Source organism: Salpingoeca rosetta, assembly GCF_000188695.1.
Source record: "Salpingoeca rosetta unplaced genomic scaffold supercont1.2, whole genome shotgun sequence".
NCBI classification, from domain to species: Eukaryota; class Choanoflagellata; order Craspedida; family Salpingoecidae; genus Salpingoeca; species Salpingoeca rosetta.
The window spans coordinates 332,984-347,221 of NW_004754932.1; the positions used below are offsets into that span (position 1 = coordinate 332,984).

General features: G+C 56.1%; 5 protein-coding genes across 5 annotated transcripts in view; 2 read left to right on the forward strand and 3 right to left on the reverse strand.

The window, feature by feature from the left end:
- The window catches only part of PTSG_00652 (plexin-A4 protein), a 10,218-nt gene extending 9,295 nt beyond the window's left edge, over positions 1-923 (reverse strand). The window contains exon 1 of the mRNA XM_004998064.1: positions 101-923. Within this exon, the coding sequence (XP_004998121.1) occupies positions 101-826 (726 nt within the window). The 5' untranslated portion in view covers positions 827-923. The remainder of the gene's footprint in view (positions 1-100) is intronic.
- Positions 924-1,634: 711 nt separating this feature from the next.
- Positions 1,635-2,641, reverse strand: PTSG_00653 (uncharacterized protein; the record flags this gene model as incomplete). The annotated part of the gene is made up of 2 exons (XM_004998065.1): positions 1,635-2,256; positions 2,601-2,641. 2 exons carry the CDS (start codon positions 2,639-2,641, stop codon positions 1,635-1,637), a joined length of 663 nt encoding a protein of 220 aa, XP_004998122.1.
- A 3,531-nt stretch (positions 2,642-6,172) lies between these two features.
- On the forward strand, positions 6,173-11,310 carry PTSG_00654 (uncharacterized protein). The gene is made up of 9 exons (XM_004998066.1): positions 6,173-7,250; positions 7,476-7,528; positions 7,792-7,987; positions 8,214-8,327; positions 8,555-8,668; positions 8,985-9,193; positions 9,458-9,629; positions 9,838-10,044; positions 10,321-11,310. The coding sequence occupies exons 1-9, from the start codon at positions 6,327-6,329 to the stop codon at positions 10,378-10,380; spliced, it is 2,049 nt and encodes a 682-aa protein (XP_004998123.1). The 5' UTR covers positions 6,173-6,326; the 3' UTR covers positions 10,381-11,310.
- A 253-nt stretch (positions 11,311-11,563) lies between these two features.
- On the reverse strand, positions 11,564-13,819 carry PTSG_00655 (uncharacterized protein; the record flags this gene model as incomplete). Its single annotated transcript, XM_004998067.1, has 7 exons — positions 13,688-13,819; positions 13,429-13,516; positions 13,257-13,293; positions 12,939-13,092; positions 12,648-12,732; positions 12,214-12,411; positions 11,564-11,889 (listed from the first exon to the last, which is right to left on the reverse strand). Exons 1-7 carry the CDS (start codon positions 13,799-13,801, stop codon positions 11,564-11,566), a joined length of 1,002 nt encoding a protein of 333 aa, XP_004998124.1. The 5' UTR covers positions 13,802-13,819.
- A 20-nt stretch (positions 13,820-13,839) lies between these two features.
- The window catches only part of PTSG_00656 (methylmalonyl-CoA mutase), a 5,950-nt gene continuing 5,551 nt past the window's right edge, over positions 13,840-14,238 (forward strand). The window contains exon 1 of the mRNA XM_004998068.1: positions 13,840-14,085. Within this exon, the coding sequence (XP_004998125.1) occupies positions 13,903-14,085 (183 nt within the window). The 5' untranslated portion in view covers positions 13,840-13,902. The remainder of the gene's footprint in view (positions 14,086-14,238) is intronic.

The window sequence follows — 14,238 nt, forward strand, 5'->3', positions numbered from 1 at the left end:
CACACACACACACACACACACACACACACACACACACACACCAACCACACACACACACACACACACACACACACACACACACACACACACGCACACACACCTGAAACGTGTCAATGTCGATGGGACCATAGCGCCAGACGGGGCAGTATTGTTGGGTGTTGGTCTTGACAGTGCTTGGCTGAAGCTGGGCAATGAACTTTTGCTCTGGAAAGTTGCAGAACCAGCCCTGGGGCGCCTCATCCACGGCCGTGTCACCGCGGTTGAGGGAGGCCAGGGACGCAGCGTCGATGGTCTGGCACTGCGTGAGGGCACTGCACACAAGGAGGTCGCCCGTCACCTCATGCCTCTGCATCACAAAGTACTGGTTGCCGTTGCAGGTGGATGAAAAGAACCGCAGCCTGCACGGGTCGCTGGAGCCGTCGCACTCCTGCAGGCAAGTCTGCCCGGACGACGATGCGGTGCAAAACTCCGGGTCGTCGTACCCTGCGCCGTCGTACATGGAAAACGCGACGGCATCGTAGGGAATGCAGTTGTCTGGGTCGGTGATGTTGCGAGCAGTCACCACGCCCAGCGTCGTGCCGTTCACGCGCATGAGCGCGTCCCTGTCGCCAACAAAGAGCGATCCCGTGTCTGCATCAAGGTACATCATCGACCCCCGCGTCAACGCCAGCGAACGCGGTTGTCCCGCTGCCACCGCTGGCGCCGTGTTCACTGCACCAAGCGCCAGCACAACAGCAACCAACAGCATGCCCCTGAGCCTGATGCTGCTGCTGCTGCTGCGGATGCCGCCTTGTGCTGCTGCTGCGCCGCTGGTGGCCATGGCCATGATGATGACGATGACTGTGGGAGGTGGGTGGTGGGCAGAAGGGGCGGTCGTGTTTGTGGGTGGTGCTGGGTGTTGTTCCCCCGCCGCCCAACTTTCAAAATAAAAGCAAGAAGAAGTGGCGAATTTCAACTTGTGATGTCGTGTGCAGATGTGGACAGCCCAGCCCACCAGCCAGCAGAGCACATGTCAATGTCACGTGTCATGTCACATCGTCTCATGCCTCCATCACTCACACACACATACTGTTGCTTGTTCTGTACTCGTTGTTGGACTGAGAGAACACACACACAGACACACATTGACACACACACACACACAACACACACACACACACTACACACGCATACAGACAACATAGAGACAGTTGGTGTAACACAAGGCAGTCGAGGGCACACAAACAGTTGGAAAAGAAATCAAAGCACATACGCACACAATATGAAAATGTTACGAAGCAATGCCAAATGAATGACACAAGGGGGAGAGGAAAGGAGAGCGTCACGCAACCACAACCTGGCAAAGTCCCCCTCCCCACCACCTCACTCATCATACACACATACACATACACACATACACATACACGCATACACAGCCACGTGTCGCTAACACTGACCCAGCAATAAAATCACCCCACACCAATATCCATCATCGCAGACGACAGCCACAGTTCATCGTCGTCAATCCCCCCCCCCACCACACACACACACCCCGCAGCACCTTATTCGCTCATATCATCCAGATGCACCACGATAAACATATTCAGACAGGATACACATGGACGACGCGCAGAGAAAGCAAAACAAGACCAACGCTAGACTTGCGTCTTTCGCCTGTATGCGCGCTTGAGAGCAAACGATTGCCAGTCCATGAGGGATGTGCCAGAGTACATGCTGAACCGCTGGCGCATCTGCAGCGTTGTTGCTGGGCCGTGTGCTGGCGGAGGCTGCGGGTCAAAGAAGTCTGTGTAGCAGCACCAGCGCGTGAGCTTCTCCGACAAGGAGAGCGGCTGCACGGTAAACTGGTCCAGAAACTCCTTCTTCAGTGGTACGAGGTTGACACGCGCGCCCTGGCGGTCGAGCCGGCTTGGCTTGGAGCTGCCGCCACGCTTGCGGTTGCGCTTCTCTTGCTTCTGTGTCTGCTGTTTCTGCTGCTGCTGGTTAGGGTCTGGTTGGAGCGATGGCAGGGTGTGCTGCTGGCTCGCGTCGTTGTGTCGGTGTGCCATGTGCTTGGCTTGGTGCTGGTGTGGCAGCTGCATCTGTTCGGACGACACGTGCTGCTGCTGCTGTTGCTGTTGCTGGTGGTGGTGGTGCGAGGGGCTCTTGATGACGTCCATGACGGCGCGCTTGGTCAATGTGCCCTGCCCGTCCTGGGCCGCCTTCTTGGCTTTTCTCGCGTCGTGCGCGTGCTTCCCTTGCCTTCGTCTCAGGCGGAGGCTGCAGTGCAAGCATGGTTGGTTGGTTGGTTGGTTGGTTGGAGCAGAGTGAGGCGAGACAGACAGCCGTAAGTGGAGATGACGAATGGAGACGGTGGAATGAAGAGGATGAATAGAACTGGCAAACGACACCAAGTAAGCACATCAACAGCCACAGTGCAGAACAAACACCCTTACACCCACACCCACACACCCACACCCACACACACATACATACATACACCCACACACCCACACACCCATACTTACATACATACACCCACACCCACACACCCATACTTACATACATACACCCACACACCCACACCCACACCCACACACCCACACACCCACACACTCACTCACCGAGAGAAGAAGCGTGACACCATGGTCGTGCGATCAGACATGGTCTGGTACAGAGAGTGGTTTTGGTGCTGTTGGTGAAAGTTGTAGCTGTTGCTGTAGTATTCACGGTGCTGCTGGTGGTCGTGGTTGCTGTGAGCGTTTGTTTGCCGGTGTGCGTTGAACTGACGCTGCTCACTTGGAAATGAGGATGATGGCCGATGAGGGTTGATGTTCTGATGCGTGTTGTGGGGGCTGTGATGGTTGTGTTATGGAGGACAACAAACGCGGTTCGTGACGCCGGTTGGTTCGTGTGTGTGTGTGTGTGTGTGTGTTGACAGAAAATCAACACGGCGCAGTCACACTCCAAGGTCGTGGTGGTGCTGGTGCTGTTCTTCTTCTGCTGCGACACCGTCTTTGTCTCCACTGCGCCTCGAGGCGAGTCGGAGACGTTGCTGTGCGCGAGAGAAGTGTGTGTGTGTGTGTGTGTTTGTGCTTTTCTGGCGTGTGTCCTGTGGTCTGCCTGTTCGTTCAAGCCAGGTTCAAAAAGGCCGGTGCAAAGCGCGCTAACAATGGTTCGTGCGTGTGTGCGTGCGTGTGTTGGGGGTGGTTGGTACAAGGCCAGCGTGGTTGTGATGTGTTCGTGCGTGTTTTGGGTGTGCGTGTGTGCGTGTTGAATGGTAGTGGGCAATCGATGTGAGAAAATGAACACGAACAGCCAACAACAACAAGGTCGCACAAACCACCAAGCATATTCCCACGCCCTCCAGCAACCACGCCTCCACAAACACCGCTACCACCACCACCACCACCACCACCAACAACAACAACAACAACAACAACAACAACAACAACAACACTACCGCCAACAACAACAACAACAGAGTAGCCCAGATTTCATACAGGCTTGTTGCTGCAGCCAGAGGCATGCACTGTGCAGATAGATGGATGCAACACCACCACGCTCACCTGTTTGCGGCTGGGGACGGAAAGAGGAAAAGTGATTGGTGCGGTGTGGCAGGGAAAGGTAACAAGGGAAACAGAGAGAGAAAGCGAGAGAAAGGCACACAAGCACACAAACGCACACAGGGCTGTGCTTCAAGAGCAAACACACAAAAGACCACCACCACACACTGCTGCTGCCTCTTGGCGTTGTGTGCGAGATGTTTGTGTGACCTTGGTCTCATCACATCTCACATTGCACACTGTGCTGGCCCAGCAGCAACAGCAACAACAACGTGCCACGCGCCAAGCATAGCAGAAGCGCGTCGCGTCTCCACTGCCGCCACGCCGATGCCAAGCCCAAGCCGGGTGATTGGTCGTGTTCCCACACAACGCCCATCCATTGGCTTGCTGCGCGCCTTCGCTGCGCTCTTGGTGTCGTTCATTTGTGCTTGCGTGTTGCCATCATGCATGCCTCTTCCAAACAAACTGATTTCAGTTGTTTCTGGAAATTGACTGAAATCAGTCCATGCTGCGTCTCTGCTACTTTTATTCATGTTTGCTACAGGCCGTGTCCGGAGGAATGTGCCCTTCGCCACACCGCGCTCGTTTCACGCCCTTGAATGACGACAAGAGGATGGTTGGGGCGTGATGTGAACACACAACAACTCACAAGCGCCAAGATGAAGGCCCCACCACACACACACGCACACGACCATGCACTGCAGACCCCTCCCCAACACACCCACGAGCTCACTGGGTAATGGCGCGCGTGGTGTGAACAACAAACAAGGCACACATGAGCACTGTCGACGGCAAACAACAACGACAACAGCGACGACAACAACGACGAACAACAACACAGCCGCCACAGCACTCGCCTACTGTTCTGTGTCAGCAGCTACAAAACAACGCGGTGGTGCATGGTACCACCCGCCACAAGCGCATTCCAAAGCAGGTCAAGAAATAACCGTGGCTCTCAGGAGTGGCACTCTTTCGCTCTCCTCGATCGACGCCTGTGCTAGCCGTCATTGTTCCCCAACACGCGCACACACCGCACCTCGCGGCACCGGGCTCCCCGTAGACACCATCGACCACGACTACCCACCGTGACACACGGACAAGTACACACCTCAAAACAACAACTCCCTCAACCACCACGAGGCGACGCCACCCAATTCCACAGCGAACCAGTACCGCAGTTGTGTGTCAGGTTCGCGCCTCCCCGCCAAGGTACCAGCACCAGCAGCAGCGGTAGTATCTGCACTAGCAGCACCTGCAGCGCGCTCCCCCCAACCAATACAGCATCCTGTGTGTCTGGTTGTGAAAGGCGGTGGCACCTGACCAGCCATGTCCACACAACCCAGCACCTCGAACACAGGCAAGAACGTGGCCTCCAGTAACGGAACCCCCACCAGTAGTGCCGCCGCTGCCACCGCCGCCGACACCGATGCCTCTTCGTCCTCCAACCCGCAGCCATCAACGACCACATCAACCACAACAGCGACTGCGCCAATATCTACACGGCCACCACCACCCGCGCCAGTATCGACACAGCGACCACCTGCACCAGTAACTGCTTCCAGGCAGGCTGGCAGCAGCTTAGATGGCGTGCATCAAGCGGACAGTGGTGGTGGTAGTGGTGGTGGTGGTGGTGGCGGCGGCAACGGTGGTGACAGTGGTGGTGCTGGTAATGACAGAGGCGGCAGAGGCGATGTTGGTGGTGCAAATACCGCCCACAACGAGGCTCCACGACAAGCGAGCGTTGATAGGACAGAGCCATCTCAAGACCCACAACAACAACAACAACAACCACAACAACAACAACAACAACAACAACAACAACAACAACAACAACAACAACAACAACAACAACAACAACAACAACAACAACAACAACAACAACAACAACAACAACAACAACAACAACAACAACAACAACAACAACAACAACAACAACAACCACAACAACAACAACAACAACAACAACAACAACAACAACAACAACAACAACCACAACAACAACAACAACAACAACAACAACAACAACAACAACAACAGCAGCAGCAGCAGCAGCAGCCTCAGTATCCTGGTATCGTCACGTATGCGGCCCATCTGACCAAAGCACGTCAGTCAGCTGCATCTACAGCGCTACCGATGACGGCGTTCGGCTTTTCCGACCAGCAGCCGTTGCCATCGCCACTGCGGGCTCCGACGACAGACACATCAGCACCGCAGTTTAGCTGGCCAAGGCACCTGACCGAAGTCCACACGGTGACCACCCCACCGCAGGCCATCAGCCTGTCCAAGGTCCCGGGATATCAACACCAGCAGCTGCAACAACTCATACAGCTGCCACGACAACAGCAGCAGCGGCTACAACGACAACAACAACATCGACAACAACAGCAGCAACAACAACAGCAGCAGCAGCAACAGCAACAACTGCAGGAGGAGCACGTGGTGGGAGCAGATCCTCAGGCGCCGTCAGACTCTCTGTACCATGGACCAAGACCGCCACCCGTTTACACAGACGCGGTGAAAACAAGCCTGACACCCAAAGGACCGCTGTCGCAGCTGCCATCTGTCTTCTCCACTTCTCGCTCCTCCAACCAAGCACATATCACGTCCACGGCCTCTCAACAACAACAGCAGCAGCAACAACAACAACAACAACAACAGCTGCTGCTGCAGCAACAGCAACAACAACAACAACAACCCGCTGTTCACTCTGCCGCATGGAACAAGTCCAGCAGCAAGGCTTCAACACTGCAACAGGCAGCAAACCAACCGACGCCACACCGTGTCATGGCAAGCAGCACCAGCAGCAGCAGCAGCAGCATGACACCACCGCCACCGCCACCGCCACCGTCGCAATCACAGCCAGCGGCATCTTCGTCTGCAGTGCACACCGCAAGCGCTGCCTCTGTGCCTTACAGCTTTGCGAATACCCCTGCCACCAGCCACATGACACGCGTGGCAGCCGCGTTCGTCAACGCACCCACGCGCGTGTACCCCAACTTCAGCGCTATCAGCAACACGGTCACCAGGACACTCAACACCCTCAACACAGGCGCGCTCGCACCATCCGCACCTGGCGATGCAGTGATGGAGGAGGTGGAAGAGGAAGTGGACGAAGAAGAGGAGGAGGAAGAGACGGCCCTGCGGAACACAGCGACGACGGGGGACGACTCGGGCGACAGCAGCAACAACACCACACAGACGAGCAGCGATGGCACGCCCGGCCCACGGGGCACGGCCTCGCAGCAGCGGCGTACACGGCGCCGGCGCATTCAGCAGCCGCCCACCACCGCCAACGACACGCCCGTCGCACACAATCGCACCTTCAGCCCCGCCGTGGCAGCAGCACCAGCGCGCTCGCTCGGCACGCAGCTTGCCATTTTTGGTACGTCCACCCCCGAGCACAGCAGGGCGGCTGGCGGGATGGTGATGGCGGCTCCGTCCATGGGTTTGACTATGACACCGCTGGGCGCACACGACCGTGGCATGGGCGACGTGTACGTGACAGGAACACAGGGCCTGGGGGTGGTGATGGACGGTGGCAGTGATGTCGGAATGACCACCAGCGTCGCATCTGACAGCGGGCAGCCGCCAACAAAGCGGGCGCGCAGGACAGGGACACGTGCCAGTGCGGGCACCAGCAGCAGCAGCGCCAGCGCAACGAACCCTCTCCCGACATACAGCCACGACCTCTCCACCATGCAGTGGGTGGTGAGTGATGCATGGGGTAGTTGTGATGAACAGCGTGTGTGCGTGTGTGTGTGCGTGTGTGCGTGTGCGTGTGCGTGTGCGTGTGCGCGAGTCGCTGATTGTCCCCTTCAACAACGTGGCCGTGGATTGTTCAGTCTTCATCGCATGTGCCTCTCTGCGTCTCCCTTTTCCCACCCACCCTTAGCTCACCTCATCTCACACTGCCTCGACATGGCGTGATTGCAGTCAAACCCGCACCAGACGTGTGCTCTCGTCTTTGATGCCGACCTCAACCAAATGTACGCACGCTGTGCACGGCTTGCCGTGATTCCTACACTTAAGTGTGCGGTTCGCCCGCTGCTCTCGTAGTGCGCTTGTGGACGTGTTTGCACGTCCAGTGGCCACTCCCACTGCCTGCGTTGTCGTTTTCATTGTCATTGTCAGATCATCATCATCATCATCATCATCATCATCATCATCATCATCATCATCACCATCATCATGCCTGACCACCATCGCCACGTCTCACCATTTGTTGGCTCCCTTCCCCTGCACACTGCAGCCCCCCGCCATCACTGCACCTGCGTGAGGACAAGGGCTTCCGGTTCCACAGCCCCCGCATCTTCATCTGCCAGAAGAAGAACCACTTCCAGCTGACGCTGCGCATCACCACTGGCCCGCTTCCCTGCTTTGCCCAGAGCAAGCTCGGCACCCCCGTCGCCATCAGCAGATTCGAGATCCACCTCAACGGCATCAAGGTGTGCGTGTATGTAAGTGTGCGTATGTGTTGAGTGTGCGTATGTGCGCATGAATAAACGTGTGCTTGTGTGTGCATGTGTGTGCTCGCTCATTTGCACACTGAAGTTGTGTCAACTCCCTAAACGCCTTACAAACACCAGCTGTTATCTCACTTCACACGTCCTCTGCCCCGCTTGCTGCCTCACAACATACACAAATACCCATCAAACGTTATTGGTGTTCCAGGTTGAGAGTCCCGATATGCAGGTGCAGCTGCACCAGTCTGAGTCTGACCGCCGGCGCCACCCCTTCCGGCCACTTCGCGTGCACCTCGCAGAGGGAACGACGCAGCGCCTCTCGGTCAGTGCGGTCGAGCGAGTGGCCTGATGTTTGTGATGTTTGTGGTGTTTGTGGTGCGGTGGCGGTGCTGCTGCTGTTGTTGTGGCTGGACATTCCCATGCACACTCTGACCCATCTTGTCTTACTTACATCTGCACACACGTACGCATATGCACACGAATGCACATGCAAACACACAAACAACTTCTTTCCTCCATCTCCCGCTTCGTTTCTATGGTGCGCTGCAGATTGGGCGGCTGCACTTTAGCCAGCCGACGGCGAACAACATGCGGCGCCACGGCGGCCTCAACCCGGACCAGCGCTTCTTCGCCCTCGCCGTCAACCTCGTCGCCATCTGCGATGTACGCTCCCCCATGCATGCAGCTTTTGGTTTGTGTGTTTGTTTGTTTGTTTGTGCGTGTGTCTGTGTGTCTGTGTGTCTGTGTGTTTGTTTGTTTGTTTGTGCGTGTGTCTGTGTGTCTGTGTGTGTGTGCGTGTGCGTGTGCGCGTTTGTGTGTGTGTGCGTGTGCGTGTGCGCGTTGAGTGCACCAGTATACTTTGCATGGGTGCGCTGCACAAGGCACCACTTGTGCTTGGTGCACCATTGTACCCCTCGTGCCACACCACCCTCACCACCACAACCACGGTGTCGACCACCACCGCCACCAACCACTGCAGCACGACCCGGTGCCGATTTCGTCCATGCTGTCCGATCGCATTGTTGTCCGCGGGTCAAACCCGCGCCAGTTTGAGTCAGACCCGAAGGAGACGCAGCACCACAAGCCGTGGTACAAAGGCCAGACACGGCACAGCGCGTGCCACTTTGGCCCCGTCGGTATCAACATTCCCAACCCGGACGAGGCGCTCTGCGTTCTTGGAAACATCAGGTGCGATTGCGCTCGGAAAGGGGGGGGGGGGTTATTTGGATGGTGGTGTTGGCGTTGGTTGGTAGCTCGCGTTGTGCTGGGTGTTGTTTGGTGCATTTGCCATGCCTTGTGTTATTCGCCATCACTGCAGCTTGTGTCCTGTCTGTTGAGACACCATCAACTCTCACTCACTCACTCACTCAATCAATCACGGGCATTCACACACACTAATACACTAACACACTTTGTACACTTACACACACACCCTCTCACGCACTTGCACAGGCTGACTGGCAATCTTCTGCAGACGTCTGATGCGCGTCTGAAGACGGTGCTTGGGGGCGTTTCCCCGGAGGAGGCGTTTCAGCGCATCTCAAACGTTCGTCTCCACCGCTTTGTGTACAAAGACGGCGTTGTGGACCAAAACGCCGCCGCCCACGGCAACAGCAACAACGAGGTCAGTGGGTAGCATACTTTCGTGTATTGGTGGTGATGATAATGGATGTGAATGCGGCCAACCAAATCACTGCTTGGTGTGCACGTGTTCATTTCATAATGTGTGCCTGGTTGTTGGAACCACAGCTCTCTGTTATACTTCGTCGCACTCACCAGTGTGTGGTTTTGTGTTCAATATCAACCCTTGCATCCACACGCCTCTGCCGCAGGCACAAGAATCTGTGCCACGTTCGCACGTGGGCGTCCTCGCGCAAGAGATGCAAGACGTGTACCCTGAGGCGGTTCATGCAGGCGGGACAATGCGGCTGCAAGACAGCAGCACAACCACCGCCCCTGTTTCAGACGTTTTGTGTGTTGACACGAGCGCTCTCCTCTACGACGCCGTCGGCGCTGTGCAGCACCTCGCCCAGCAATGCGTACGTTCATCATGTCTTGGTGTCACGTCGTGTAATGTTGTATCACCAAGTGGACTGCCGCTGTTGTTGCCACCAAACACCACTCATCACCAACAGCACCCATGCCACACCCACCATCACCGCAACCATGATTCACACAAGCCTCTTCCTCCTCCTCTTCCACTGCCTCTGCCACACCCGCTGCCATGTCGACGCTGACACTCTCGCATGCGCTGCACGCTTGCCACCACCGCCACCTCACCAATGCTCCCCCTTCCCCCGCTTAATACGTCTCAGGCTGAGCTGCGGGCAGAGTTGCACGAGCTGAAGGCGCAGCAGCACCTGCCACTGCTGTAGACGGCTTTCGGCAAGGCGACGGCTAGACAGTTGGAGATGCGCTGCCCGCCCTCCCGCCGTTTCCCGTGATCCGTGATCAGTCAATTCCCATTTCACTCCACTCCAACGCAACGCCAGCATTGTCGTCTTCTGAAGCCCGCACACCATCTTTATTCTTGCAGCCTTTCACCTGCACCGCATGCATCATGCTGACCAGCCGTTCCCTCGGGTTTAACGTATCCCGCATGCATTTCTTGCACTCGTTTTTTTGGCACTCTAACTGCCTCAATACGTATCCATACCTCTACCAGCGTCCCGTGTGTTGTATTTTGTATGTGCGTGTTACGTGTGTGTTGTACGGGTGTTGTGTGTCACTTTGTTTTGTTGATCTTGTTGATGTCCGCTTTGCATCACACGCTAGTGCTTTTGTCGCGATTCCTTTGACCGTGGGTTTCACTATGGCATATCTTCGTGTTGTACAAGCTTCCTTTTTTCCCCATCTGTGTGCTCTTGCCTCCCACTGCATGGTTCGCACACCTGAACTAGCGAGCACTTGGGCTGCTTCTGCACCCCACCACCTGGTTTGCGTTTCGATTGCTTTTGACGTTTTCCGCTTTCCCTTGCATGGGTGTGCTTGCGTGGGAGTCACCACCACGAGCACCATCACCTTGACTCCCCCCTCCTTCCGTTCCCACTTCCTCATCTCTATCTCCGACCATCGTACCGGAGGCATCCTGCTCGGCACGCCATACACCAGAGATTGCAGTCCTGGTCGTTGTGCCTTGCTCAGTCTCCCTGTCCTCCCTTCCTCCACGCTTTGCATGACGAGATGCCACCTGCAACACACCTGCCATGTATTGTCTTTGGGATTGCATGCATGCTCTCATTTTCCATTTCTCTCGGCTTCGGTGAGGCCAAGTTTCAGCTTTTGTGTGTGTGTGTGTGTGTGTGTGAGTATGTGTGTGTGTGTGTGTGTGTGTGTGTATGTGTGTGTGTGTGTGTGTGTGTGTGTGTGTGTGTGTGTGTGTGATTGACAATGTGACGGGTGTGTCGTTTGGGTCGTTTATTCCATGTGCAAGAGATTCTTCGACAGCCAGCGCTGGCAAGTAAATAACGCCCTCCCTCCCTCCCCTCACTGCCACGCTGGACAGATACAGACTCGCAATTGTCACAAACAGCAGAACAACACAAAGCAACACGTTCACTACACCTGGACAAACTCTCGCTTACACGACCCCAGCCCTTCTGCTGCCCCGTCGGCGTGTTGGAGGTTCAAGTGAACAGCACGCAGCGCACGCCGCAGCCCCAGCAACCCCAGCGCACCTCCGCGACTACTACTGTCGTTGCCACCACTACCACCACCGCTGCCACCGCCACGTGGCTGTTCTGACGCGGGTGATTGCGTCATGACCAGTGCTTGGATACCGCCTGCTTGAAGGTCTTCCTCCTGCTGCAGCGCCACAATGCTGGCGCACCATTCCCACCACGCGGGCAGGTGTGACACAAATGAAACGGCGGCCTCCAACTGCCCTGTGAACATGCACGATGCAAACAAAACATTAAGAGGCAGCCAGGTGGTGGAGTGAGCAGCAGGTGATTGTTGCTGCTGTTGCTGTTGTTGTTGCAGCACAAGGAAATAAACGTTCACGATTGCAAGTCCCTGAATTCCCACCACAGCTACCGCCACCGCAAATGCACACACACGCACTCGCGCGCACGCACACACGCACACACACACACACACACACACACACACACACACACACAACACACACACACACACACACACACACACACACACACAAATACACACACTCGCGCGCACACAGCGACAACAGCATCCAAACAACTTACGGTTGACGTCCTGGATGGCGATGACGAGGCGCTTCATATCCGCAGTTGAGCACGGCACCCGCGCATAGCTGCCGCGCGTGTCCGGTCGCGACTTACACGCCTCGACATGTGCTGCAAGCGATGCGTTCTCCACTAGCGCCCTGCGTAGCCGGTGCACGCTTGCTGTCAGCGCACGTAGCTCCCCAAGCGTCGCTTGCTCTGGTGTGTGGTCACATGCGTTGGTGGGGCAGGTGTACGAGTCAAAGCAAACTTTTGGTGATGGTAGCCATGGTGGCGGTATGTACACGCAAGCGAAAGTGTGTGCGTGTGTGCGTGTGCGTGTGTGTGTGTGTGTGTGTGTGTAGCATGCACACAAAACGAACGGGGTTTGTGCAGTACACGTGTTTTGCATTGTGCTGTCCAGCGCACAGCAGTTCTTTGAAGTGGGGACTCACCAATACGCACGTCCTGTGTAGCTGGCTGTTGTCTTGTGTGGTACTTGTGCAAGTCGTCTCCAAGCCGCTGCAACGCGCTCCCACGCTGTGCATGTGTGAGTGAGTGTGTGTGAGTGAGCTAGTGAGTGAGTCAGTGAGAGAGTGAGTGAGCTTGTGAGTGAGTGAGAGAGCTAGTGAGTGAGAGAGTGTGTGTATGTGTGTGTGTGTGTGTGGCTAGGAGGCTCGTTGTGAGGCATGAGCGGGTGGCAAACAGTAGTGTGCGCTCCATGCGCAGATGATATAGCGCCTGACCTGGAGGCCGACGCGTGACTGCCAATCAAATGCAGACGTCGTCAAGGGAAGTTTTACCAGGTACCGGTACAAGGTGGCCTTCGCCTTTGTCAAGTCATGGAACAGTAGCGCCTCGTGCTTTGAAAGCAGCCAGGCAAGCGCCAGCAACAGCTCCCTGTTGAGTACGTGACAACGTACTGTGCGTCATGAATCGCGCAGAAAGCGGATGCTCGCCATACAGCGCAACGAGCGAGGGGAATGCGCTGACACCAACGCAAATTGACTGACCGGCTGCTGACAAAGGATGGCCTTGTACGAAAGAAGGTGCAACGCCTATACCCTTGATCATACAGCCAGCCCATGACCACCAGCCTCCCTGCAGAACATTTTCGCAGCATGCATCACACGCACACAGGGATTTGCAGTGAGTGTTGTTCATTCGCCAAAAGCACACACACACACACACACACACCTACGCACAAAGTCGCACAAGCACGCATGGTTGGCTGACCGTCGTCAGAGATGGATTCCAAGTGCGGAGCAGGGGCGCCCTCCACTTGACACATGGCTGCATGTAAGCTCAGCCATAGCACAGCGGCCTGTTCAAAGATACAAAAGCAAGCGGTATGTCAACACGACTGCTTGCAAACACACACACGCACACGCACACACACATGCGCACACACACACGCACACACACACGCACACGCACACACACACGCACACGCACACGCACACGCACGCATGCACACACACGCACACACACGCACGCTGTCTGGGCGGTTGTACTTGGCTGCGCGCAGGTGCTCTGCGTGAATGTCGACGCCAAGCGATGCCTGCAGCCGTGCGCACACTTGCTTCACAGTTTGCCTCATCATCATCATCGCTGTTGGCAGTGGTCATATCCGATACAATTATATGCTGTCGGATATCCATTCATCACTGGCCGCCCTTCTCTTCTTCTTCTTGCGTGCAACAATCCAATATGGTTGGAGTGGTTGGACGCAGCGTGGTGCAAGCTGGCCAGCACGCCAAGGTCGTTGGCCCCTGTGTGAGCGCCCTGTGCCGTCGCTGGAAGTCAGACAAGGTGCCTGAGGACTGGGAGGTACTTGCCAACAAGGAGCTTCGTGGCAAGCCCGTTTCCTCCCTCACCTGGGAGACGCCAGAGGTTTGTTCGAGCTTGTTGCTTTGTTTCATGCTGGGGCATTGCGTGTGCTCGGGTTCTTGGTTGGTTGTCAAGCACAAAACAACACTTTTGTGTGTGTGTGTGTGTGTGTGTGTGTGTGTGTGTGTGTGTGTGTGTGTCGTGTCGTGTGTGTGT